Here is a 27,895-nt window from a genome sequence, read left to right as displayed (position 1 = left end):
GAGCTGCTCTTTGGAGCAGTTTCTCAGAGCTGCTCTTTGGAGCAGTTCCTCAGAGCTATCTGAAATGCCGTCTCCCAGGCTATAGTCCTCATTTTGCCCCAAATAAAACTTAACTCACAACTCTCACGTTGTGCATTTTTTTTCAGTCGACCCTCCTTATTCGGGGAACCGAGCTGTGAGGGGCAGGTGAGCCTGCGTGGCATTTGGTCTTATTTTGCCAAGTATGAAGAAAACCAAGATTTTCTCCAGTAAAAAAAAGCACCATGGATGCAACCAGGAAGTGTCTGAAATAAAAGGTCTCACACCTCTCTGACTAGACTGTGTCAGGAGTCAAATGAATCCAAATGTGACTGGACTACTGGGGGACAAAGCGACTAAAGACTTGAAACCCACATTTACTGCTCTTCAATTTCTTCACTTCTGTCCTCTGACCCTCTTGAGATCTAGAAGGGGCTCGTTTTCTCATAGGGTAATGGACCCAGTGTGAGGGCCAGCTCTCCAACTTATCCTTCCCCTGAGGAGAACGGCCTCTGGCTTCTTTTGAAGCGTATGAAAAAGGCCTCTTCACAGGCTTCCCATATAAGTCCCGTCATTTTCTTGACTTTGCCCTAAGACTTGAACTCTCAAGTATATTTATTTTTTCCTTCCCCTCATAAAAACAGTACCCATGGCTTTGGGCTTTGTAAGAATGTACATAATAATAAACACGAGGCACTATAAATAGCACTATAAAAAGCACTGCCATTCCAACCGTGTCTCACAGAATTCCCTCCTGACGTGCCTGGCACCGCGGCTGCAGATCCAGGCGTCACTGGATGAGGCTACCAAGGTGATTTCAGAGGTAAGAGTCTCCCACACAGATTTACAGCAAAACAGCATTAGAGACGGTACCAGAAGGCTGCATGACATTTAAAACACTTAGCATTTCAAAGGGCTTAGTTATATAATCATCACCAATTAGGACTTCAATGAAAGAAGTGAACTTTCCTTTTACTTCAGCTTAACTGAGAACTGTCTTTTCCCTGCGGACACATTTTCTCTCTGATTAACCAAAGTGCCATGTCATTTTGCCCTTTCAACAGTCTTATGAGATAGGCAGCATTATTCCAATTCTACCAAGGAAAAAAAGACAGGGGGTTAAATATTGGGTTGGCCAAAAAGTTCGTTCGGGCTTTTCTGTACCATCTGGTGGAAAAACCCGAACAAACTTTGTGGCCAACCCAATAATTTGTCAGCATCACATGGCTAGGAAAATGGCAAAGCAGGGAAGCAAAATTCAGGACTTCCAAAGGAGTCAGTATTATTCCCATCTGGGGGGCGCCTCCTGCACATCTCTCAGATGGCGGCCCCTCATTCTCTGTCCCCTTGTTCCTCAATGCCCCCTGCAGCCCTTTCACTCAGCGCCCCTCCTCTGTGCAAATACTTGTCTCCTAGGCACACCACCCTCCCCATTGTTGTCCATGGCCAATGTACAGGCTGCTCCTGTACATTTCTGGGTAATTCGGGCCCTTGTCTCACAGCTTTTCTTTATCTTCAGCACTTCCCCATCATCCCGGGAGACTCCACAGCAGCGTGGATGGCCCTTTATAGTATCTTGATTTCTTTGTTCCTCAGCTCCCCGACCCCCAAATCCCCAAGTCTGTTATTCACTAGGAATCCACCCTTTGCTCCTCCTTAAATCTTGTCCCCCCCCAGAACTGGAAGCCCTTTTGTGATCCAGGCTTGTTCCTCCCTCTTTCCCCACTGCTCCCCTACTTTGGATAAGGTGATCTAGGCTCACATTCTGGTTGCTAGGCTTCAGCAAAAGCCTACACTGTAGTTTGTTTTAAGTTCATATTCTTCTTCAAATGCATCCTACACATGGAATGGAAGAAAGAAGAACCCATGGCCTGGAGACGGCTGACTGTAGCAAAGAACCGGTTATAGGTCACAGGTGATAGAAGTCAGCTAGAAGGGTAGGCGGCTGTGGCCAGAGAACACCAAAGCTTGACACCATGGTTATCAGAGCAATGGCTCTTCAGTAAACCTCAGGAGCCAGCACCATCCTGAGCTAGTGTGACCAGAAGAGGGAAGGGAGTGGCTTTGTCCACACTTGGAGTGAAGAGAATGGGGAAGGACAGCAGGCTATGGAAGCTATTAACTGAGAGCAGGAAGTGATCAACCATGGGATTTGGTCCCCTCTGCACAGGAGTCCAAACGGCTGTGCAGAGCAGAGAGCATGACGACCATGATCACCAGGACGCACTGCTCACCATGAGGACACTCAGAGCCGTGGGCAGGCCGCTGGGTGATCTGCAGTCACGGGGGACTGGGGCTTGGCCTACTTTTTGGATATTGATGGGAAGGGTGCTCTCTGAAGGCTAGAGGATGTGGGTAAAAGATTATGTATAAAGCATCTTTCATCCAATCAGCATCAATATATATATATTTTTTCTTGGGGTACATGGGCCTCTCACTGCTGTGGCCTCTCCCGCTGCGGAGCACAGGCTCTGGACGCGCAGGCTCAGCGGCCATGGCTCACGGGCCCAGCCACTCTGCGGCATGTGGGATCTTCCCAGACAGGGGCACGAACCCGTGTCCCCTGTATTGGCAGGCGGACTCTCAACCACTGCGCCACCAGGGAAGCCCCAGCATCAATATTTGTTATCCTTCTCTGGCCTTTCCTCTATTCCACCATTATCAGATGAACCAGCAGAAATGACATTTTTTTATCATGTTATTCTCCTGCTTAGAAACTCCATTAGTCCAAATGCCTCAGTTAATAGTAAAGATTCATTAAATATCTACCTCTAAAGTCTTATTTCTATTTATTTTTATCATTGGGTTTTCTAAAATCCTTTTTCTTTCTTTTTTTTCCAAATCAAGGATGACTTGTCTTCCTCCTCATTCCATTCCCTCCAAGGACCCCGTTTCTAATGATTTTGCCTTCTAAATGCACTTAGATAATAAGTCACTTTTGATTCTTAAATTAAAGACATGCATAACTGTCAGCTAGAACTTCAGATCAGCATGAGAAAAATCAAGCTTATTTAACTACAATAATATCATTTCATTCAAAGCAAAGCAAGTTAACTTTGGGTTTTAGTTGGACTGTGCATTCTTACGGAGGATGGGGAGTGGGATAAATGTATGATCTATGGAAGTGAAGTACAAAAATTTGCTTAGGATCCCTGTTACCCACCTTCTTGCCTCCCTGGGGGTGTGCTGATCTCAGATTGGGAATCACATCCTGAATGAACTTTTTCCCAGCCAGGCTCATCTCCTCATTTCCTGGTCCCACCTCTGTGCTTGTCCTCATGGCATTCCCTTTACATTTCTATATCCTATCTTTCCTTCAAAGGGCCATTCAAGTTCCACCATCTCCCAGGAGTCATCTGCTGACATCCCCAGTCCACAGTAATCCTTCTACCCTCTGATTTTATGTATCACATTTTTTTGGTGTCATTAATTTGCACAGTTTCAAGCCTTGGATTGCTAGTTACCTTATGTCCTTACGGATTTGCTTCTACATTGAATTTTAAACCCCATGAGCACAGGGAAAACAAAAAAAAAAGCCCCAAATCAAAACCATCTCTTTATTCCTCCTGGGAACTCCAAATAGTACCTAGAATTAGTAAATATCTGTCCATTTTTAATAATCATTCTATTTTTTGAGGAATCATGACAAAGGATTAAAATCAATTTTGATCAAATAATGCCCACTACAGCTCTCACCTACCTCGCCAGCAAGTCAATAAGTTCAAGTTTTGACATCCCATCAGGAAGCAGTCGAGGAATAGCAGCAACACAGGTCCTGAAAAGATCTATTTTTGGCTTTCTCTCACCCCTGGAATTCGAAGACAAAGTTTAAACGTAAGTCAAAGGTTATGAAAAAAATTTAAAAAATTGGTTAAATATGTGAACAAAGACTAAAATCAATGCCTTCTGAATCACTGCCTGGTGATTGCTTCCTATTATTCTTAAAGGTTTATGCCTTTTATAGCTTGGCCAGTTCTAAGAGAACTTATGAAGATTTAAATACTAGTTAGAGGTATGTATCTGAAAAGAAAAATGCTGATAGCAATAGCATTCTATTGCTATCATATGTCTTGCCATTCAGCTGCGTTCCATGGGGTTTGGTCCCTGTGGGCTGCATTTAAGGCACTGAATTCACTGAATTGACCAGACACATTAGTATGTAAGAAATACATTGTAGCCATTACCACATTCAGCATTTAAAAATGGGATTTTAATGTATACAACTAATGGTGCCTTTAACAAGCATGACATCTGGAAGTTTCTCTCTCTGATGAGTTAGGCTTCTCCTCTCAAGAGTGCCCACCCCTGATTTTTTTTTAAATTAAATGCTTCCAAAAATAAGTCTTTCATAATGTCAAGTAAAATCCTGAAATGTATATAATTGTGCACCCATTTCTGATTTTTAAAATTACTCTGATGGTCCTGACCTCTATGGAGATATCTTCTTTCTACTTTCTTGAGAGTATGAATGTTTTAAAGGTAATTAATACCTTCTATATCCTGTTGTAAAATCTGAAGGAAAAATATAAATTCAGTGACAAATTATTTCAATTTTTACTTATTTAAATAGATAACTGATTCTTAACCACATATTTATCAATAACCTTTATGGAAAAACTAAATGACACATCAAATCTTTCAAATAACTTGTGATGTAATATAACAGCATATTTAAATTTTGATGATTTAGTCCTCTGAGAATAAATATAAAATTGGTACCAAATTAACGCAATCATAGGACAGAAACACAATAATGAAAATGCAAAGTAGCGTAGAAGTAATTCCTTCTTGGAACAGTTACTGTGTCAGAATAGAAATGTAACAGGCAGAATCCGTGCTCTCTATAAACTAAAGACAATAATCAGACAGCAATTTTGCTCTGTGACATGACTTTTTAGCATGTATTTTTAAGTTTGTTAGGAATAAATACGAAACTTTTTTGTATTTTGTGAAAAACAAAACACATATATGTTAATTTCTAAAATACTCTGTTCTTCTGGGAAGTCGTGAGATTATTTTCTCTCCTTTTCCATAGTCCTTTTGCATGGGACGTACAAGGACTTCAGAGAGGACTTCACTGTACAGTGGTTTCCAATCAGCTGAAGGAAAGAGAAGTCTTCAAATGACATCCTCGATGGCTAGACAGAGTTAAAGCCTAGTGATCTGATTGTTCATGTGTGGCACAGAGTCCTTTAAACAGCTCTCCTAACATGCTCACCAGATGTTTTAAACAGCTGGAATTATTTTCATATCTGTTGGAAAACAGATGACCCTGCCTGGCTTGAAGTGTAAGGAAAATTCTGCCAGCTGATAGACTGGCAGACTTCCCAGCTGATAAAGCAAGCCTAGATTAGAAACTCTAATTGGTGCATGGTTTCCTTTTACTGCAGCCCGGTGCCTGGGATTTTAGCGGAAGCATCTGAGTCCCCCAAATAACAATTTTTATTAACAGATATTATATAATTATTATTTACAGTCATTATATTATTATACTTACTGCTACTATTATTATTTGCCAGCATAAAGCATAAAAGGGATGAGGAATGGAAATAGAGCAACACAGAATGCTTTATTTTCAAGTTCATACCCTAAGCAAGGCCTGGAAAAATGGTAGACCAGCCTCAAATATCAACTCCAATAACTATTTCCATTAGTGTGGTGTGGACCTCAACTCTCTTTTCCTAAATGCTTACATGATTCTCTAATGTTTATCTTTGTTTTTTCTTTCTGTTTTTAACATCTTTATTGGAGTATAATTGTTTTACAATGGTGTGTTAGCTTCTGCTGTATAACAAAGTGAATCAGCTATACATATACATATATTCCCATATCCCCTCCCTCTTGCATCTCCCTCCCACCCTCCCTGTCCCACCCCTCTAGGTGGTCTTAAGCACCGAGCTGATCTCCCTGTCCTATGCAGATGCTTCTCACCAGCTATCTATTTCACACTTGGTAGTGTATATATGTCCATGCCATTCTCACTTCGTCCCAGCCTACCCTTCCCCCTCCCGGTGTCCTCAAATCCATTCTCTACATCTGCATCTTTATTCCTGTACTGCCCCTAGGTTCTTCAGAACCATTTTTTTTAGATTCCATGTATGTGTTAGCATATGGTATTTGTCTCTTTCTAACTTACTTCACTCTGTATGACAGTCTCTAGGTCCATCCACCTCTCTACAAAGAACTCAATTTCGTTTCTTTTTATGGCTGAGTAATATTCTATTGCATATATGTGCCACATCTTCTGTATCCATTCATCTGTTGATGGACACTTAGGTTGCTTCCATGTCCTGGTTATTGTAAATAGAGCTGCAATGAACATTGTGGTACATGACTCTTTTTGAATTATGGTTTTCTCAGGGTATATGCCCAATAGTGGGATTGCGGGGTCATATGGTAGTTCTATTTTTAGTTTTTTAAGGAAGCTCCATACTGTTCTCCATAGTGGCTGTAACAATTTACATTCCCACCAACAGTGCAAGAGGGTTCCCTTTTATCCACACCCTCTCCAGCATTTATTCTTTGTAGATTTTTTGATGATGGCCATTCTGACTGGTTTGAGGTGATACCTCATTGTAGTTTTGATTTGCATTTCTCTAATTATTAGTGATGTTGAGCATCCTTTTCATGTGTTTCTTGGCAATCTATATATCTTCTTTGGAGAAATGTCTGTTTAGGTCTTCTGCCCATTTTTGAACTGGGTTCTTTGTTTTTTTGATATTGAGCTGCCTGAGCTGCTTGTAAAGTTTGGAGATTAATCCTTTGTCAGTTGCTTCATTTGCAAATATTTTCTCCCATTCTGAGGGTTGTCTTTTCGTCTTGTTTATGGTTTCCTTTGCTGTGCAAAAGCTTTTAAGTTTCATTAGGTCCCATTTGTTTATTTTTATTTCCATTTCTCTAGGACGTGAGTCAAAAAGGATCTTGCTGTGATTTGTGTTATAGAGTGTTCTGCCTGTTTTCCTCTAAGAGTTTTATAGAGTCTGACCTTACATTTAGGTCTTGAATCCATTTTGAGTTTATTTTTGTGTATGCTGTTAGGGAGTGTTCCAATTTCATTCTTTTACATGTATCTGTCCAGTTTTCCCAGCACCGCTTACTGAAGAGGCTGTCTTTTCTCCACTGTATATTCTTGCCTCCTTTATCAAAGATAAGGTGACCATATATGCGTGGGTCTATCTCTGTGCTTTCTATCCTGTTCCATTCATCTATATTTCTGTTTTTGTGCCAGTACCATATTGTCTTGATTACTGTAGCTTTGTAGTACAGACTGAAATCCAGGAGCCTGATTCCTCCAGCTCCATTTTTCTTTCGCAAGATTACTTTGGCTATTCGGGGTCTTTTGTATTTCCATACAAATTGTGCAATTTCTTTGTTCTACTTCTGTGAAAAATGCCAGTGGTAGTTTGATAGGGATTGCAATGAATGTGTAGACTGCTTTGGGTAGTATAGTCATTTTCACAGTGTTGTTTCTTCCAATCCAAGAACATGGTATATCTCTCCATCTATTTGTATCATCTTTAATTTCCTTCATCAGTGTCTTATAGTTTTCTGCATGCAGGTCTTTTGTCTCCTTAGGTAGGTTTATTCCTAGGTATTTTATTCTTTTTGTTGCAATGGTAAATGGGAGTGTTTCCTTAATTTCTCTTTCAGATTTTTCATCATTAGTGTATAGGAATGCAAGAGATTTCTGTGCATTAATTTTGTATCCTGCAACTTTACCAGATTCATTGATTAGCTCTAGTAGTTTTCTGGTGGCATCATTAGGATTCTCTGTGTATAGTATCATGTCATCTGCAAAAGTGACAGTTTTACCTCTTCTTTTCTGATTTGGAATCCTTTTATTGCTTTTTCTTCTCTGATTGCTGTGGCTAAAACTTCCAAAACTATGTTGAATAATAGTCGTGAGAGTGGGCAACATTGTCTTGTTCCTGATCTTAGTGGAAATGGTTTCAGTTTTGCACCACTGAGAACAATGCTGGCTGTGGGTTTGTCATATATGGCCTTTATTATGCTGAGGTCAGTTCCCTCTATGACTACTTTCTGGAGGGGTTTTATCATAAATCGGTGTTGAATTTTGTCGAAAGCTTTTTCTTCACCTACTGAGATCATCATATGGTTTTTATCATTTAATTTGTTACTCTGGTGTATCACACTGATTGATTTGTGTATATTGAAGAATCCTTGCATTCCTGGGAAAAGCCCCACTTGATCATGGTGGATGATCCTTTTAATGTGCTGATGGATTCTCTTTGCTAGTATTTTGTTAAGGATTTTTACATCTATGTTCATCAGTGATATTGGCCTGTAGTTTTCTTTCTTTATGACATCTTTGTGTGTTTTTGGTATCAGGGTGATGGTGGCCTCATAGAATGAGTTTCGGAGTGTTCCTCCTTCTGCTATATTTTGGAAGAGTTTGAGAAGGGTAGGTGTTAGCTCTTCTATAAATGTTTGGTAGAATTCGCCTGTGAAGCCATCTGGTCCTGGGCTTTTGTTTGTTGGAAGATTTTTAATCAGAGTTTCAATTTCAGTGCTTGTGATTGGTCTGTTCATATTTTCTATTTCTTCCTGGTTCAGTCTCAGAAGGTTGTGCTTTTCTACGAATTTGTCCATTTCATCCAGATTGTCTATTTTACTGGCATAGAGTTGCTTGTAGTAATCTCTCATGATCCTTTGTATTTCTGCAGTGTCAGTTGTTACTTCTCCTTTTTCATTTCTAATTCTATTGATTTGAGTCTTCTCCCTTTTTTTCTTGATGAGTCTGGCTAATGGTTTATCAGTTTTGTTTATCTTCTCAAAGAACCAGCTTTTAATTTTACTGATCTTCGCTATCCTTTCCTTCCTTTCTTTTTCATTTATTTCTGATCTGATCTTTATGGTTTCTTTCCTTCTGCTAACTTTGGGTTTTTTTTGTTCTTTCTCTAATTGCTTTAGGTGTAAGGTTAGGTTGTTTATTTGAGATGTTTCTTGTTTCTTGAGGTAGGATTGTATTGCTATAAAGTTCCCTCTTAGAACTGCTTTTGTTGCATCCCATAGGTTTTGGGTCATTGTGTTTTCATTGTCATTTGTTTCTAGGTATGTTTTGATTTCCTCTTTGATTTCCTCAGTGATCTCTTGGTTATTTAGTAGTGTATTGTTTAGGCTCCATGTGTTTGTATTTTTTTTTTTTTTTTTTTTTTTTTTTGTGGTATGCGGGCTTCTCACTGCTGTGGCCTCTCCCGTTGCGGAGCACAGGCTCCGGATGCGCAGGCTCAGCGGCCATGGCGCATGGACCCAGCCGCTCCGCGGCATGTGGGATCTTCCCAGACCGGAGAACGAACCCGTGTCCCCTGCATCGGCAGGCGGACTCTCAACCACTGCGCCATCAGGGAAGCCCCTTGTGTTTGTATTTTTTACAGATCTCTTCCTGTAATTGATATCTAGTCTCATAGCGTTGTGGTCAGAAAAGATACTTGATACGGTTTCCATTTTCTTAAGTTTACCAAGGTTTGATTTGTGACCCAAGATATGATCTATTGTGGAGAATGTTCCATGAGCACTTGTGAAGAAAGTGTATTCTGTTGTTCTTTTGGATGGAATGTCCTATAAATATCAATTAAGTTCATCTTGTTTAACGCATCATTTAAAGCTTGTGTTTTCTTATTTATTCTCAGTTTGGATGATCTGTCCATTGGTGAAAGTGGGGTGTTAACATCCCCTATTATGATTGTGTTACTGTTGATTTCCTCTTTTATGGCTGTTAGCATCTGCCTTATGTATTGATGTGCTCCTGTGTTGGGTTCATAAATATTTACAATTGTTATATCTTCTTCTTGGATTGGTCCCTTGATCGTTATGCAGTGTCCTTCTTTGTCTCTTGTAATAGTCTTTATTTTAATGTCTATTTGGTCTGATATGAGTATTGCTACTCCAGCTTTCTTTTGATTTCCATTTGCATGGAATATCTTTTTCCATCCCCTCACTTTCAGTCTGTATGTGTCCCTAGGTCTGAAGTGGGTCTCTTGTAGACAGCATATATACAGGTCTTGTTTTTGTTTCCATTCAGCCAGTCTGTGTCTTTTAGCTGGAACATTTAATCCATTTACATTTAAGGTATTTATTGATATGTATGTTCCTATTACCATTTTCTTAATTGTTTTGGGTTTATTATTGTAGGTCTTTTCCTTCTCTTGGGTTTCCTGCCTAGAGAAGTTGCTTTAGCATTTGTTGTAAAGCTGATTTGGTGGTGCTGAATTCTCTTACCTTTTGCTTGTCTATAAAGGTTTTTATTTCTCCATCAAATCTAAATGAGATTTTTGTGAAATCTGAAATTTTTTTCAGGTTTTTCCCTCTCATCATGTTAAATATGTCCAGCTACTCCCTTCTGGCTTGCAGAGTTTTTGCTGAAAGAGCAGCTGTTAACCTTATGGGGATTCCCTTGTATGTTATTTGTTGTTTTTCCCTTGCTGCTTTTAATATTTTTTCTTTGTACTTAATTTTTGATAGTTTGATTAATGTGTGTCTTGGCGTGTTTCTCCTTTGATTTATCCTGTATGGGACTCTCTGCATTTCCTGGACTTGATAGACTATTTCCTTTTCCATATTAGGGAAGTTTTCAACTATAATCTCTTCAAATGTTTTCTCAGGCTCTTTCTTTTCCTCTTCTTCTTCTGGGACCCCTATAATTCGAATGTTGGTGCATTTAATGTTGTCCCAGAGGTCTCAAAGACCGTTCTCAATTCTTTTCATTCTTTTGTCTTTATTCTGCTCTGAAGTAGTTATTTCCACTATTTTATCTTCCAGGTCACTTATCCTTTCTTCTGCCTCAGTTATTCTGCTATTGATTCCTTCTAGAGAATTTTTAATTTCATTTATTGTGTTGTTCATCATTGTTTGTTTGCTCTTTAGTTCTTCTAGATCCTTGTTAAACGTTTCTTTTATTTTCTCCATTCTATTTCCAAGATTTTGGATCATCTTTACTATCATTACTCTGAATTCTTTTTCAGGTAGACTGCCTATTTCCTCTTCATTTGTTTGGTCTGATGGGTTTTTACCTTGCTCCTTCATCTGCTGCATATTTCTCTGTCTTCTCATTTTGCTTCTCTTACTGTGTTTGGGGTCTCCTTTTCGCAGGCTGCAGGTTTGTAGTTCCTGACGTTTTTGGTGTCTGCCCACAGTGGGTAATGTTGGTTCAGTGGGTTGTGTAGGCTTCCTGGTGGAGGGGACTGCTGCCTGTGTCCTGGTGTATGAGGCTGGATCTTGTCTTTCTGTTGGGCAGGTCCACGTCTGGTGGTGTGTTTTGGGGTGTCCGTGGCCTTATTATGATCTTAGGCAGCCTCTCTGCTAATGGGTGGGGTTGGTTGCTGTCTTGCTAGCTGTTTGGCATAGGGTGTCCAGCACTGTAGCTTGCTGGTTGTTCAGTGGAGCTGGGTCTTAGCGTTGAGATGGAGATCTCTGGGAGAGCATTTGTTCTTTGATATTACGTGGAGCCAGGAGGTCTCTCGTGGACCAATGTCCTGAACTCGCCTCTCCCACCTCTGAGGCACAGGCCTGATACCCTGCTGGAGCACTGAGACCCTGTCAGCCAGACGGCTCAGAAGAAAAGGGAGAAAAAAAGGAAGACAGAAAGAAAAAATAAAATGAAATAAAATAAAGTTATTAAAATAAAAAATAATTGTTAAACATGAAAAAGTTAAAAAGTAATAAAAAAAGAAAAAAGAAAGAAAGAAAGAAAGAAGAGAGCAACCAAACCAAAAAACAAATCCACCAATGATAACAAGCACTAAAAACTGTACTAAAAAAGAAAAACAGACAGATAGAACCCTAGAACAAATGGTAAAAGGAAAGCTATACAGACAAAGTCACACAAAGAAGCATACACATACACACTCACAGAATGAGAACAAGGAAAAAAATATATCTATATATATTAAAAAAAAGGAAGAGTGCAACCAAATCAATAAACAAATCTACCAATGATAATAAACTCTAAATACTAAAGTAAGATAAACATAAAACCAGAAACAAATTAGATGCAGAAAGCAAACCCTAAGTCTACAGTTGCTCCGAAAGTCTACTGCTTCAATTTCAGGATGATTCGTTGTCTATTCAGGTATTCCAGAAATGCAGGGTACATCAAGTTGATTGTGGAGACTCAATCCGCTGCTCCTGAGGCTGCTGGGAGAGATTTCCCTTTCACTCCTTTTTTCGCACAGCTCCTGGGGTTCAGCTTTGGATTTGGCCCCCTCTCTGCGTGTAGGTCGCCTGAGGGCATCTGTTCCCTGCCCAGACTGGATGGGGTTAAAGGAGCAGCTGATCAGGGGCTCTGGCTCACTCAGGCCGTGGGGAGGGACGGGTACAGAATGTGGGGTGAGCACGCAGCGACAAGGCCGGTGTGATGTTGCACCAGCTTGAGGCGCCATGTGTTCTCCTGGGTAAGTTGTCCCTGGATCACGGGACCCTGGCAGTGGCAGGCTGCACAGGCTCCTGGGAGGGGAGGTGTGGATAGTGACCTGTGCTTGCACATATTGATTCTTGGTGGCTGCAGCAGCAGCCTTAGCATCTCATGCCCGTCTCTGGGGTCTGCGCTGATAGCTGCAGCTTGCGCCCATCTCTGGAGCTCATTTAGGTGGTGCTCTGAATCCCCTCTCCTCACGCACCCCGAAACAATGGTCTCTTGCCTCTTAGGCAGGTCCAGACTTTTTCCCGGACTCCCTCCCGATTAGCTGTGGCTCACTAGCCCCCTTCAGACTGTGTTCATGCAGCCAACCCCAGTCTTCTCCCTGGGGTCTGACCTCCGAAGGCCGAGCCTCAGCTCCCAGCCCCCACCCGTCCCGGCGGGGGAGCAGACAAGCCTCTCAGGCTGGTGAGTGCTGGTTGGCACTGATCCTCTGTGCGGGAATCTCTCCGCTTTGCTCTCCGCACCCCTGTGGCTGCGCTCTCCTCCGCGGCTTCGAAGCTTCCCCGCTCTGCCACCTGCAGTCTCTGCCCGCGAAGGGGCTCCTAGTGTGTGTAAACCTTTCCTTCTTCACAGCTCCCTCCCACTGGTGCAGGTCCCGTCCCTATCCTTTTGTCTCTGCTTTTCTCTTTTTTCTTTTGCTCTACCCAGGTACATGAGGAGTTTCTTGCCTTTTGGGAAGTTTGAGGTCTTCTGCCAGTGTTCAGTAGGTGTTCTGTAGGAGTTGTTCCACGTGTAGATGTATTTCTGCTGTATTTGTGGGGAGGAAGGTGATCTCCACGTCTTATTCCTCTGCCATGTTGAAGGTCTCCCTATCTCCTTGTTTTTTAGAAATGTAGCCATGAGCCATTTTCCACTGAGGGATCTGCTTTAAAGTCTAGCATGAGAACTATTTCTAGCCCTATTTGGGGGGCGGGGCATCTTAAGACAGTTGAATAGGAAAAAGTAAAGAATCACTGAATCACCTTAGAAAAAGTTTAAGGTATTGTGAAAATAAAAATGAAATGTTAACATTTACATTTAAACCTGTACCTTTTATGGTTTTGAATGTACTGTTTTGGTCCTGACCCTGTCTTATGATCTCTGAATTATAAACATAGTTTTCCTTTCAAGACCTTTCATTTCCTTACTATTTTAGAGGAAACAACTCTATGGCAGAAGTTTTCAAAGCATTTCTTACATCTTCTACATTGTAAACTGAAAATTGCTTTAATATATTCAGAGAGTATGCAGTAAGGAGGTTAAAGGTTTATGGACAATCTGGCAATTTGTGAGGTAAGTACCAGAGCTGTAGACAAGATATTTAATGTCATTAACTTTGGTCAATTTCAACTCTGCTATCATTTTGGTTGAAAAATCTAAAGCAACATGCTCTCCATATCATTTAAATGAAGTGACTGGCAAGCTGCAGGACCATATACATTGTACAACTCCATTTTTGTAAAAAAGAAAATGTATATATGTATTTGTGCTGACATTGGGAAAGGTCTGGAAGAAATCACACTGAACCAAGGAATGGATGCAGAGTTCAAGTGGAGCTCTGTGGAGGAGGCTTTTATTTTAACTTGTCATACTGCTAAATATGTATTTAAAATAATTCTGTATTTTTAACTTTATTTTATCATGTTTTGTTTCACTGTAGCTTGTTTTTGACATACTACTATTGTAATAAAAATACACACCCATAATATGAACTTCCCTATATAGGTAACAACCTTCCAGCTAACTGTGATATTTGGAATTGGACACACTGAGCGACAAAGAAAATTTTCCTAATTATATGTTTAGAAATGTATGCCACAGGTGCCAAATATAATTTAATTCATAGTTCAACAACAAAGTCCAAACTGTCTTAAAACATAGTCATAACCTAACCTGCGTTCCTGCCATAATTAATCACAAGCAGCAAATACAACTTGTGTGAGTTTCTAATGAGGAGCTCTAATTACAAATCTGGATCTTGGATTTTGGCTAAGAACATCTGATTTCTACATTCCAAGCTACAAATGCATTCTTAAAATCCAGTATTTCTATGACACAGTTACACAGAGAATATTAATCAGGTTTAACTCTCACTGTTCAGGAACGCTCACTAGAAACAAGTTAACTTGAGATTCATAAAGAAGGAACATCTCTAAGCTGGTGATGACGCTATATCACGTGGGCTTGAGAGCAAAACATTACTTCTGAAAAATGTGGACCAGTAAAAGTGTCTTGGGCCCATTTTCTAACTTACTGGCCTAATGATATTTGAAATATTATCAAAACAGATCAATCTCAGGTGTGACTTTATTTTTACAGTTAGTCAAATATTATCAAATGATGTTTTTACTATGCCTAACACTTCTTAGAACTCAGACTCTAATAACATGGGAACAAAATACAGAATAAAGGGGAAGAACCTCTGCTGGTGTCTTTTGGTTCATTAATCCTTCATTGAAAACTTAGTCCTCACTATACTCACGTGATCATGTCTTCGGGTTCTTTGTTTAACATCTGGACGTTAGTTAGCATCATACACCTTCCTACTTCTTTATCAAGGTGCCTTAAAATGTTGTCCACAGCTTTTCGTACTTGAGAGTAATATAATGACATGCCTGAAAAATACGCATTACAGTTACATCTTTGACTAAATCTATCAAAGAGTGAAATCCCATTTTATTCATCCTCTGTGATATATTTTTACTGAAGACCTTGTGTGGGTCAGTGAATTCTCTGAGCAGAGTCTAATTTAATCTCTTATCTGCAAGACTCTTAGCTTAGTACCCACATGTAGTGGATGTTCCCGAAAGAATCATTTAAATTTAACACATAGGAATTCTAATACTTCAAAGGGAAATATTTTCCAGAGGAGTAAAAATAAACAAGGAAACAGAAAGTTCCACACTAGAATTTTTATGTTTCTGGTTAGTATAAAAAAAATTCACCATAATAACTGGTTATGTGAATAAAAGATAATTCTCATTTGGGGTTAGAATTTTAATAACTTTATATTATTATCTGAAATATATGTGTGGGTTTTTTTAGTAAAGGCAACAAATGACTTCACATCATAAATTTTTAAATGAAGGGAAATTTACCTCAGGTATATTATTATTATTATTATTATTTTATTTATTTATTTTTTTGTGGTACACAGGCCTCTCACTGTTGTGGCCTCTCCTGCTGCGGAGCACAGGCTCCGGACGCACAGGCTCAGCGGCCATGGCTCACGGGCCTAGCCGCTCCACGGCATGTGGGATCTTCCGGACCGGGGCACGAACGCGTGTCCCCTGCATCGGCAGGCGGACTCTCAACCACTGCGCCACCAGGGAAGCCCCCTCAGGTATATTATTTTTACTGCTCTCATTAATACAGTGGAAGAAAATGTGTCCAGAATATGTATTTCATACATGTATATGCATTTTATGTATTTATGTATATAATACAAATGTAAATTGCTTTGTGTTTAAAATTTGTACTTTAATGAAATAATTATTCATAGTTACTTGTCATGTATTAAATATTGATATTTTTGAACTCACTTAAGCATTGCATAACTAAAGATAAATATTTTAAAGGAAAAAGTTTCCTCATATGTTTCCTCTAGGTCTTTGGAATCCAGGAACTAACTTAACAAGCTTGCAGTAGGTTTCTAAATTCAGGAACTCGGTAAAAGAGAAACAAATGCAAAAAATCATCTCTTTGGGTTAAGATAGTTAAATTAAAAAGAAAATAGTCTCACGTAGGATAAACCCACAGTATACCCTGGCATGTATGGGACTTGGCATGTTTAAAACACAGACTAAACTAATTTTACTGAAAAAAAAAAAAAAGAAGAAAAGGAACTATAAAAATGAATGAGGGAATGAATAAATGAATGAATATATTTATATGTTTGCTTTATAAACAGGATTATCTACCGAAGCACACAGATGTCTTAGAAATTTACTGTAAACTGCAAATAATCAATATTAGAAATTTGAAAAGACCACAGATAAAAATCTAACATTTAAACGGCAAAATGTTTACCAGGAAGTTCCAGGGAGTTTAAAGGGCAGTAAAACAAACCACAGCATGAATCAAAGCAATTAATGTTGAAATGTCTTATCAGCTACTTTTATGAAGATTTAAAAAATATATCTCACTAAGGGTAAGTGTCTTTTGGTCATTTTAAAGGCTTAATAAGGCCCAGTGCAAACACATCTTTGAAACCCACCTATCATTTTGGCTTCCTCTTCAGTTAGTGTTTTACTCAAATATGTCTTCTTCACCCTCAGTGTGTTTCCTGAAGGGAGAACGGCTCCGGTAACCGGCATGGGAGGTTCCCCATCTTTCTGCTGCAAGCTATCAGCTATTACCAAGAATGCCCGTAAACCAATGTTCATCCTCTGTAAGAGACAATATGTTCATGGTAAAGAGAAAGACCCAATTATTGTGAAATTAAGCCATCAGTCTTTCAAAGAAGTTAAGCATGGTTTGCCTTCTAGATTAGTGTGGGAAAATCATTTAAAAGGGTTTAGGTCAAACCTAAGAAAATGAAATTAAGTTTCTGACACTCTTTGTTGCTGCATCACAAGAAAACAACTGGGGAGATTTTCACCAAACTTGGAGGGTATGTTTGAGATGGTCAGACTCATTCTGTTTGGGGGATCCTGGGATCCCTACCTCCAAGGGATAGGCAGTCACCCTCTGGAGCAGCTGCAAGTAAGGTAAACTGAGGTCAACAAAAATCTCTTTGTCTCCTGGGAGGAGACATGTGTTAACTCACAAAGACTGAATGAAAACAAATGGGAGTTCCAAATGTGAATCATAAAAATGTAAGTCGTCTGCTCTGAATTGCAGGTTGTTGACTTTTGATTCACAAAGGCTGGCAAGTTTGAAAATAAATTTAAAGAATTCGAAGCCACAGAACCTGTTACTTATAAAAACACATAAACTCATAAGAAGAAATGTCATTCTGGGCCAGATCATTATCTTCCCCAGGCTCAGATAAGGCATAATATTGGCTCTGAAAGATGACTCAGTAAGATAGTTGCTCCCAGCAGCAATAATCTTAAAAGGTCAGAAGGTACTAAAACATCTGTAGTTCCTTAAACAGCCATGTGTAAACATTTACACTCATATTTTCAAACCACATCAAGTAATAAGTTCCCTAAGTAGACCACTACCTAATGCAGAAAATAATTACTGTTACTAACAATGATAATCTAATTACAATTTATTGAGTTCTTAAAATATATCCAGAACTGCTCATTAACTCTCATCTTTAAAACAGCCATGCAAGGAAGGTATGATTATTCCCATTTTTCAGGTGAGGAAACCGAGGGCCACATAACTAGTAGGTGGGAAGCTATACATTCAAGTTGGGTTTACCCGAATCACCTATTCTGTAGTACATGATTATATCTTAGAACATGAAGTAATATTGACTTCTAAACTATTTATTCAAGCTTCAAGGAGCAGGGGTATTTCAACCAGGGTGTGGTATACATTTCTCTGGCCCATTCATACCCAATCCAATGTGTATTTTATGATTTTATGGTCTTCAGTAATATTCTTTCTCCATTTTCTAAAATGAAAGAGTATTCATTTTAAAAAGTTTAAAGTCCATTAGTTTCCTCATTTATTTTAGTAGTTCTTTCATGAAATGTTTTCTAGATTTGTGGATATTTTTCAAGACACAGCACTGTTTTGGGTGAGAAAATAACAGTGTTTAATTCAGGAGATGCAGTATCAATAGGATGACTGTGAATTGACTTAAATGATCAAGCTTCAATTATCTGCAAATGGATTATCCAATTTATGAGCCATCCTTGCCAGTTCTCTTAGTTTTCCTTTTCTCTGAATAATTCTAAGGGCAGAAGTAAGTTGGGATAGTTTGGGAAATATATTTTTAACTTAATTTCAAAAACAATTTCTTCTTATGTTTTATATAGCTCTGCATCATACCTCTCCTTCTATTATCTGTCTGGTCTTGAGAAATTACTTAACTTTTCCAAGTCCAAGTCTCAGCTTCCTTTCTGTTGAATGAGAATAATAATACCTATTGATCATATAGGGCTATGGTGAGGATTAATACCTGAAAAGTTCCCGCTGGCAAATATATATTGTAGGCTAGAATCTCCACTGTTTTCTACTGAAGTCAAGTTTATTGAGATATAATTCACATGTAGTAAAATACACTCCTCTTAGTTGTACAGTTCTTTGAATTTTGAGAAACATATATAGTCAGGTAACTATCATCACAGTCAAGATACAAAATATTTCCATCATCCCCAAAAGTTCCTTTGTGCCTCTTTACAGTCAGTCCTCTCCTCCAACCTCAGCACCTGATAATCAGTGTCTAATTTCTGCCTATAATTTTGCATTTTCCAGAATGTGATATAAATGGAAGCAAACAGACACAACCTTTTGTGTCTTGCTTCTTTCACTTAGCTTAATGCTTTTGAGGTGTTGCTGCAGTATCAGTAGTTTGTTCCTTTTTATGGCTGAATAGTATTCCATTGTGTTGATGATTCACAAGTTGTTTTGACATTCACCAGCTGTTTGAACATGAGTTGCTTTCCTGTTTTTAGTGATCATGAATAAAGGTGCTATAAATGTTGATACAAATCTTTGTGGACAAATGTTTTAATTTCTCTTGGATAAACACCTTGGGGTAGAACTGCTGGATCATATGCCAAGTGTATGTTTAACCTTACAAGAAATTGCCAAACTTTTTTCTAAAGTGGTTGTACCATTTTGCATTCTCACTCAAACATCAATAGTATAAAGTTCCAATCGCTCGGTATCCTTCTCAGCACATCTCACTGTGGTTTTAACTTGCATTTCCCTAATGACTAAGGATGTTGAACATCTTTTCATAGGTTTATTCGTCATTTGTATCTCTTTTTTGGTAAAGAGGCTCTTCATTTTGTCCATTTAAAAAATTGGGTTATTGAGTTGGGAGTTCTTTATATATTCTGGATAGAAGGGTTTGTCAATACGTGTTTTACAAATATTTTCTCCCAGTCTGTGGCTCTACACTTTATTAACATTAACTTTTAAAGTGCATACTTTTGTATTTTATCAACTTCTTCTTTTGTAATTTATGCTTTTTGTATCTTATCTAAGAAAATTTTGCCTACCCAAAGGTCACAAAGATTTTTATCTTCTGTTTTCTTCTGGAAGATTTATGATGTCGGATTTCACATTTAGGCTTATGATTCATTTTGAGTTCATTTTTCCTGACAGGGCAAATTATGGGTTGATGTTGATTATTTTGCAAGTGGATGTCCAACTATTTAGCACCATTTATTAGAAAAACTATCCTGGGAATTCCCTAGTGGCGCAGTGGTTAGGACTCTGCTCTTTCACTGCCAGGGGCCAGGGTTCAATCCCAGGTTGGGGAGCTAAGATCCCGTAAGTCACATGGCGCAGCCAAAAAAAAAAAAAAGACTATCCTTCATCCATTGAAAAGCATGGAACCACTGTTCCCAAGCAAGAGAAGACTCTTTAGTACTTGGGCCATGGGCCTCCTTCCAGCCAAAATGCCCTGAATTTGCACTGGCTTTGTCCCCCTCCCATTGGCCCACTGACCCTGGCTGCAGCCATTCCAGAAGCCTGTGATGTCATTAAACACCAGACAGAAACTCCCATTTTTGGGCATGTTGGGCTGTCCTTACATACATGGCAATCTTAGCACCAAGAAGAGAATTCAGGGTGTGGTGGGAAGAAGCATGAGGGTGCAGGGAGACCTGGGTTCCCCTTGCTGCTAACCAGCTGCCTATTCTGAGCCTCTGGGCTCTGGGTCTCCTTCCTCACTGACAGAATGAAGGAGCCAGACAATATCAGAGTGATGAGAGGAACAACATTTAAAATTTTTTTCTGGTGTGCAATTTCTTTCTTTTTTTGCTTATGAATTCGTAATATCATGATGATTCTGTGAGGTGATCTAGAAAAGTAGTTTGTCCCTTTTACTAGTAAAAAAGCTGAAGTTCAGAGAGGTCAATGTCTTACAGCTAGTGGTTAGGACTCTGCACTTTGTTGGCACCAACAGTCTTTTTAGAAGTTTAAAATAGCATGTGCTTGGGCTTCCCTGGTGGTACAGTGGTTGAGAGTCCGCCTGCCGATGCAGGGGACGCGGGTTCGTGCCCCGGTCCGGGAGGATCCCACATGCCGCGGAGCGGCTGGGCCCGTGGGCCATGGCCGCTGAGCCTGCGCGTCCGGAGCCTGTGCTCCGCAACGGGTGAGGCCACAACAGTGAGAGGCCCGCGTACCGCAAAAAAAAAAAAAAAAAAAATTGCACGTGCTTTTCATTTGCCTAAGCCGCCCCCACCATGAGGTGCATCACACCCATTACACACTCAGTTCCATGATCTGCCCTTGAGTTGGGAATGCTGTCACAGAATCAAAGATGCATAATTACTTCTTTAATTCCACCAGAGTTTAGTATTTTATCATTGCATCTATTTATGCTTCTCTGTTTCATCACTTTCAATACTCCTCAACTTGCTAATCTGCATCAAAATAGTTACAAGTACTGAGACGGTTCTATAACAAACAACCAGACGTACAGAGACAGATTACCCTTCAGGGCAAGGTTTCCTCCCTTCTACAAGAACAGAATGTGGTAGGACGTCCACTTTTCATCATTCTAAGTTTATTCACCCATAAATCTTACTTCTCTACTATTTGAGTCAAATAACATGGACAGAAACAAACAGAAGACTTTTTTGGAGAAGATGGCCTTCACCCCATCCCCCAAGGTTGCAAAGCAAAGGTAGGCTTCTGTGGATAAACGCAAAAGGGTCATTCTTACCTCTGGATTGAGGCTGAAAGCTTTTGCTGGTTTTCCCACACAAAGAAAATCAAAAATGATTTCTTTCATTGCAAAATCTAAACGTTCCTATAGTGAAAAAGGGAAATCAAAACAAAGCATTATTTTAATTCAACATGAAAATGTCTGTTTTTGTCATATGCACCAAACAGGTGGCTTCCGAAGGAAGAGGGGTATCGCTTAGTTTGATGCACCACAGAGAATCCCTGAAGGAAAACCACGTCCATCCGAACCTTCGGTGGAGCTGCTCCTGTTTCCATGTGGCATGTGGAGATGCTTTATATAATATATGTAATTAGGCCCTAAAGCACAGAATGACTAATAACTAAAAACCAAAAAATGAAAAACCAAAACACTCTGAGTATCTGGGCTTCTACACAGTACAAACTCTTCCTGCTTGTCCTGCAAATGCTGACACCTTCTTGAAACTCAGTTTAAAATATATTTTAAAAAATACCACTGCAAAATGACCATTTCCTTCTATTCTCTAACACTTCCAATCCCTTGACTCGTACTACAACAGACAATCCTGCAAGTGAAATGAATAATCAACAAATAAGAACTATTAAGGTTACTTAAATGAGAACGTTTAAGCCAGATTCTAATAATATGAGACAGTGCCTACTAAGATATGTCACGTTCATTTTATACAATATATTCCAGAATAATCAAAGCACATTCTCAGCCACATGATAACTACATGTAGAAAAGTTCTGTTAATTCATCCACCTGCAAAGCAAGTACTGTCCTTTCCCTAAGTACAAATATTACAGAGACACTTTCTTGCACTAAACACACAGAGAGATATTATATTTTAAATGGTCTGTGAAGTAGCCATTGAACCTTATGTCTTTATAGCAATATCAATTACACTTCAACAGTACTTTCATGCCTATTATTTCCCTTTATCCACACAACGTTCTGAGGGATACTGGGTAAGCACTTTCATCCACATTTTATAGATAAAGACACTGAGAATAAAGTTGTTCTATGACTTCTTTAGGGTATGGAGCTGGCTCACGGCAGAGGCTGGACTGGACTAACCGGCTTTTCATGCTTCTCTATAAATCACCAGGAAGCCAAAGTTGGGATAAGAACCGTTTATACACAAAGTGTTTTAAAAACTAAAAGTCCTGGGTCTAAATAGTAAACACTAAATGTTTAATATCACTGGACCCAGTTCTTAAGTAAAATAGTATGTATGAAGTGCTTAGAACAGTTCTTGGCAAAGAATAAGTGCTTGATAAAAGCTAATATTCCTGTTACATTCTTCTTTTTCACAGGGTGAAAGAGCATTATGATTTATTTACTCCTCCAGGTTCACTAAATTATCGTCTTCTTATTTCCTCCAAACATCAGACTCAATTTCCTCCTGACTTGAAGAATCTAGAGCAGAGAAGCAGGAAAAAACAGGGCCTAGGAGTCAAGAGACCCTCTTATGAATAGGCTCTGTGACCTCAGATCAGTCACTTAAACCCTGCCTCTCAGTTCTTTTATTGGTCAAATGCTGAAAACACTTGGCACACCATGTCACAATTTGTTTTGAAGCAAAAAAAAAAAAAAAAAAAGCTACGTGTGAAAACACTTGCAAAACCATCCTGAAAAGTCTACACACGTGAGATTATTTTAGACCCTTCATCTGTTAGTACTTCATAAGAAGGAGGTGGCTACTTAGAGGCAATTAGAAGACTCTCACTGCCAGAAGCATCTCCGTTACCTGGGCAATGAACTGGATGATTTTCACAAAGATGTTCAGAGGCATGTCCCTCGGCACCACACCACGGGACCCTTTGGGGAAAAGTGTTGTGATGATGGTTATAAGACGGCTGAAAGATAAGGGAAAAAAAGAGAAAACAAGCAAGATTGGCTGAGCTCCTGTGCATTAAGGGAAAATAGCAGATGCTTCATCTTATCTAAGTATCAGAGAGAATTCAGAGAAAGAAAACAAACCACTTCATCTCTTTTCCATTAGCATAATTACTCTCTGAAAAGGTTTTCTGGAAAACTAAGGGCAGGTGGAAAATTATAGCCATTTCCTTTGTTAAAGTGGTGAATGTGGTCCTGACACAGAACTTGGCAATCCTGGTGGAGGCTGGAGTTTCTGTAATGGCTGTTGAGCCAATGTCTAAGGAAAGCCTGAAAATGTCCAGAGGACTCAGAGCTTTTACAAACTGTCAGCTTTGAACAGCTTCTAGTTTGGTTAGCGTCGGTGGCAATGAAACAAAACACCCTTTTCATTGGCTGAGTGACGTGTTTACAGTTAACTCAATGATGGGGTTACCGTTAACCCAAGCCAGCTCCTTACCTCTGAGTGGCTGTGTTGCTTTCACATTTAATTCGAATCATGTAAACCCAAAGTAATCTGTACAAAGATTCCAGTGCAACTCGAGCCATCTTGGGGTCTTTATTCTACAACAGAAACCAAGATAAAAGATTTCAGATTCAATGGTACTGTACAGAGGTTATTCTTTTCTGAATGCCTGGTAATGGAGGGCCACAGGTGGGTGGCAGGGTGCCTATGAGGTACACTGCACCACCTGGGACTTAGGGGGTATCTGCCTCTTGGTGCCCATTGGGTAAATAATCTCTGAGGATGGATCCAAATAGCCAAGAGGGCAGGACTGAGTAGTTCTGGGAGAAGTCATGTCTTTCTCTCCTTTCTAAGGTGAATACTGGCAATTGCCTTCTTCCTCCAGGTCCGAGGGAACCGCATCCCCCAGTGCCAAGAGGAGAATCAATCCGTCCTACTGTTGACTGTGCCCTTGTAAACACCACCCACCTTCACCTCCCATCTCTTTACCCTCCAACATCTGTTGAGACTAATATATAATAAGCACTGGGATATAGAGATAAAAGTTGATCCTTTTTCCCTAAGATGTCCACAGTCTATGGGGAGGGGGTGGCAGTTGGGAGACAAATAATAAACAGTCAACTCAAAGACACGGTGAAAACCTGGCGGGGACAGGAGCTAGAGGATAGAAAGAAGGGCAACCTATGGCAAACACAAGGACTGGGGTCAGGAAAGGTTTCCGGGGCAGACGAAAACTCAGACGAGCTTAAATCCATTCACTCATTTGTTCATTAAGCAAACATTCGAGGGGCTACGCTGGGCCAGGTACTATGCTTGACACTAGAAACCAAGATGATGGGGAGTGAAGAGCATTTTACGGAGCGGCAACAGCACAAAGAAGCTGAGGGCAGGTGAAGAGGAGTCCTGTTTCAGAAACTGGGGATGGTCTGTCTGCCAGGACATAGGGCCAGGCGAAGGAGCAGCGGCCAATGAGGCTTGAGAGGAAGGCAGGGGTCACACGAAGAACCCTACGTGCCATGCTAAATAATGGGACCAGGGTTCTCATGATGGTGACCGGAAGCCATGAAGCTCAAGGAGACCATGTGAGAAGTCTGCAGCGTGGGGCATGGAGCAGGGGCAGGCAGGCAGGCAGCCAGAGCGCAGCTGCCAGCTTCCAGGGTCTAACAAACAGGCCCGGGGAAGGGAATGGATTTCGTCACTGGATGGACATCACCTTCATTCCTCCCTTTCTGACTCTCATTCCATCCTTTCAACTGATTTTATAGGTTTTATCTACAAAATATGTTTTGAATTTGGCATCTTCTCCATTCCCACTTCCTCTGTTACAGTTCAGGCTTCCAGCACCTTCTCCTGGGATGCTGCAGTAACCTCCTAAACAGTCTCCCTAAATTGATTCCCTCACTGCTGTCCTATGTTACACTGATTATAATCCTTTCTATTTAAAAATCACAGATTGGGTGGTTTTCCTGATGCCTCTGGGATCAAGCTAACATTTCTTGCACGGCATACCTGACCAGACAGTATCTGGCTCTAACCTACCAGTGAAGGATGCCACCCATCCTGTTTTTCTCCCACAAGCCCCCCAAACTCTAGCGAGGCCACGTTCATTCCATCTCTGCATCGGGAGTGGGTTTCCTACCCTCTCCTGTGTCCTTCTTTTCTACCAGGTGAACCCCACTCTTTCACAGCCTACTTGAATGTTCCCAACTCCGTGCAGGCTTTCTCTGTTCCTCCTCAGTATCCTGAATCCCATCCCATTAAAATGAATTATTCCCTCCTGAGTGTCCCCTGACCCTCATACAAACATGTAACATAGCCTTTCAGCTCTTGTGGTCTTGCATAGACATCAGCTCCCACATGAAGGTGGGTCCTCTGAAAGTGAGGGGCATTATTTACCCAACATCTATTAGAATTCCTGCCACTCTGCAGGGGATCAATACATGTTTGCTAAACAGTCTTCAAACCTCACTCAACTTTCCTACAGGTCTTTTGCTTTTACATTACTTCTCTTCCCTACTCATTTATTATCTCGTCACAACCATTTCTGCTGTTCTATTCTTAGTGTAGATAATTCGGGTCCTGATTTGTTAAGAATTCTTAACGGTTTAGACATAATCTAGGATAAGTTTACCTTTAAGCTACTTGCTGAATAAAGATGAGTCACATAAATAACTTCTATGGAAAAGACTGTAGGGGGTAGTTTTTTAGATTTAGGAAAGATTTCTTATGCCTAAATAGTTTTTTTTTTTTTTTTTTTTTTTTTTTTTTGCGGTACACGGGCCTCTCACCATTGCGGCCTCTCCCGCTGCGGAGCACAGGCTCCGGACGCGCAGGCCCAGCGGCCATGGCTCACGGGCCCAGCCACTCCGCGGCATGCGGGATCCTCCCGGACCGGGGCACGAACCCGTGTCCCCTGCATCGGCAGGCGGACTCTCAACCACTGCGCCACCAGGGAAGCCCCCTAAATAGTTTTAAAATAACTTTTTGGCGTGATCATTATTATGAAATTTCTACATGCATTTTGGTCTCATTCTGGATTTTTTTCTTCTATTAATCTAAATAAGTAAATAAAATGATAAAACACATCATTTTAATTTTTGAGGCTTTATGACGTGTTTTACTATCTGGTACGGCCTACCTTCCACCATCCACTGCTCTTTTCCTTTTCTTTCTATTTTTAGGGTTTTCCCAGATATTCCTGTATATTTATTCTTCCAAATAAACTTTATAACTACTTTTCTAGCTCCAGGAAAGAAAAGTCCCAACTTTTTAGAAGCATACATTTATACATAAAAGATTTTTTTTGTCTGTTAGTAAAACAAGTGATACACCTTATAACTTGTTGAATGTCTTGGTCACGTAAAGGAATTTTAATAAACTACTAAAATAGTAAAGTTGCATTTAAAATATTCCATCAGTTAAGCATTTCAGGAATTCTAATTATCTGTCCTCTAATCACTCCAGATCAGCAAATGTCTATGCTGTTAACACAGTGGTTAAAAGCAGACTCTAGACACACACTGCCTGGGTTTAAACCCATCCTTGCTCTGCAATTTACTAGCTGTGTGGCCAACCTCAGGGGACCTCTGTCATCTCTCTGGGCCTGATTTTCCCTGACTGTGAAACGCAGATGCTAATCCTCCCTCCCTCCTAGGAGTGTTAAGAGAACTTACGAGTTTGCGCATAGAGGGAAGTTAGCACTGTTCCTGCCCATAGTAACTATTATTACGTACAAGGTGCAGATTCAGCAGCAAACAAAGGAGATTAGTCTCTGACTTCAGGGAGCTTCCTTTCTAGTGGGAATGTCTCCTCCTTTGTGAATTTCCCTTTATTGGTGTATATATAAGTATTTTATATTCATATTTGCATAGTGTGTCATTCAAAATTCTCTCTTGTGCCTTATCTCGCACTGTGAATCATGGCCAGGTAGGGCAAGTAACATCTAACTTTCATTTAGGAGCTTAACTAGGATCTCTAGTTTAAACGATTCATATTACTGTCTTCTGTTTAACTTCAACTTCTTTTACACTTTTTTCCTGTCCTCCTTCCCACAATTATCTTTTGGGGGCATGTTGCTGTGACTGATGTGCTTTTACTCTTAAGAATATGTTTGAGATTGTCTATTTTTGCTCCCATAGAGACTGAAGAGCAAAGTGGCTGGCTTAAGTTTTTATTTTGTTTTAACCGTGGATCCTGTACCGGTAATTGCTTTGTAGCATTTCAAGATGGTATCACTGATCACTGCAATTCTCTCCTAAAATGATTTCCCTTGTTTCTCTTCCATTCTTGGCATTATCATATGATATTCTTAAACTGCAACCATGATTGTTTACTTCCCTGCGTTTAAAGCACTTAAGTGGCCTCTAATCACCTCCTGGACGATGTCCAAATTCCATGATGTGGTGCATGAGGGGCCTTTGGTGACCTGGCTCCCCCATCACCACCCTCCGCCTCCGCCCCCACTGCGCTCTGTGCCATAACATCCCTTCTGCAATTCATCGAATGCCTGGAATGCCTTCCTACCCTTGTTTTACTTGGAAAATTCCTACTCCCCAGCAAGATTCATCAGGTGTCCCTCCTGTGTTACGTTCCCCTGCCCGTCCACTCCTTCCTCCATCCCAGACCGATTACCAAGTGTTCCTGCTCTCTGACTTCTAGAATGTTGTTCTATGCCTTTACTTGTATTGATATGTTTCCTACCAGACTGTGAGCTCCAGGAATTTTGGACTGTTCATCCCTGTGCCCTCAGTGACTGCCGTACAGCAGGTTATCAGTAAATATCAAATTTTTTTTTTTAAAAAGCAAACTGTGAATAGTAGCTGAACAACCTGAT

The 27,895-nt window shown here is 40.2% G+C and overlaps 1 protein-coding gene across 2 annotated transcripts in view; it reads right to left on the bottom strand.

Moving 5' to 3' along the window:
- The window catches only part of FRY (FRY microtubule binding protein), a 322,162-nt gene that overhangs the window by 109,431 nt on the left and 184,836 nt on the right, over positions 1–27,895 (bottom strand). For both annotated transcript variants that reach the window (XM_081214715.1, XM_081214716.1), the window contains exons 12-17: positions 23,557–23,660; positions 22,969–23,077; positions 21,234–21,320; positions 16,650–16,821; positions 14,916–15,048; positions 3,719–3,826 (exon numbers count right to left, since the gene is read on the bottom strand). In XM_081214715.1, the coding sequence (XP_081070841.1) occupies positions 3,719–3,826; positions 14,916–15,048; positions 16,650–16,821; positions 21,234–21,320; positions 22,969–23,077; positions 23,557–23,660 (713 nt within the window). The remainder of the gene's footprint in view (positions 1–3,718; positions 3,827–14,915; positions 15,049–16,649; positions 16,822–21,233; positions 21,321–22,968; positions 23,078–23,556; positions 23,661–27,895) is intronic.

Source organism: Mesoplodon bidens, assembly GCF_964165515.1.
Source record: "Mesoplodon bidens genome assembly, chromosome: 17".
Taxonomy (NCBI): domain Eukaryota; kingdom Metazoa; phylum Chordata; class Mammalia; order Artiodactyla; family Ziphiidae; genus Mesoplodon; species Mesoplodon bidens.
Note: the sequence above shows the minus strand (reverse complement) of the source record. Positions and strands in the feature narration are given on the sequence as shown.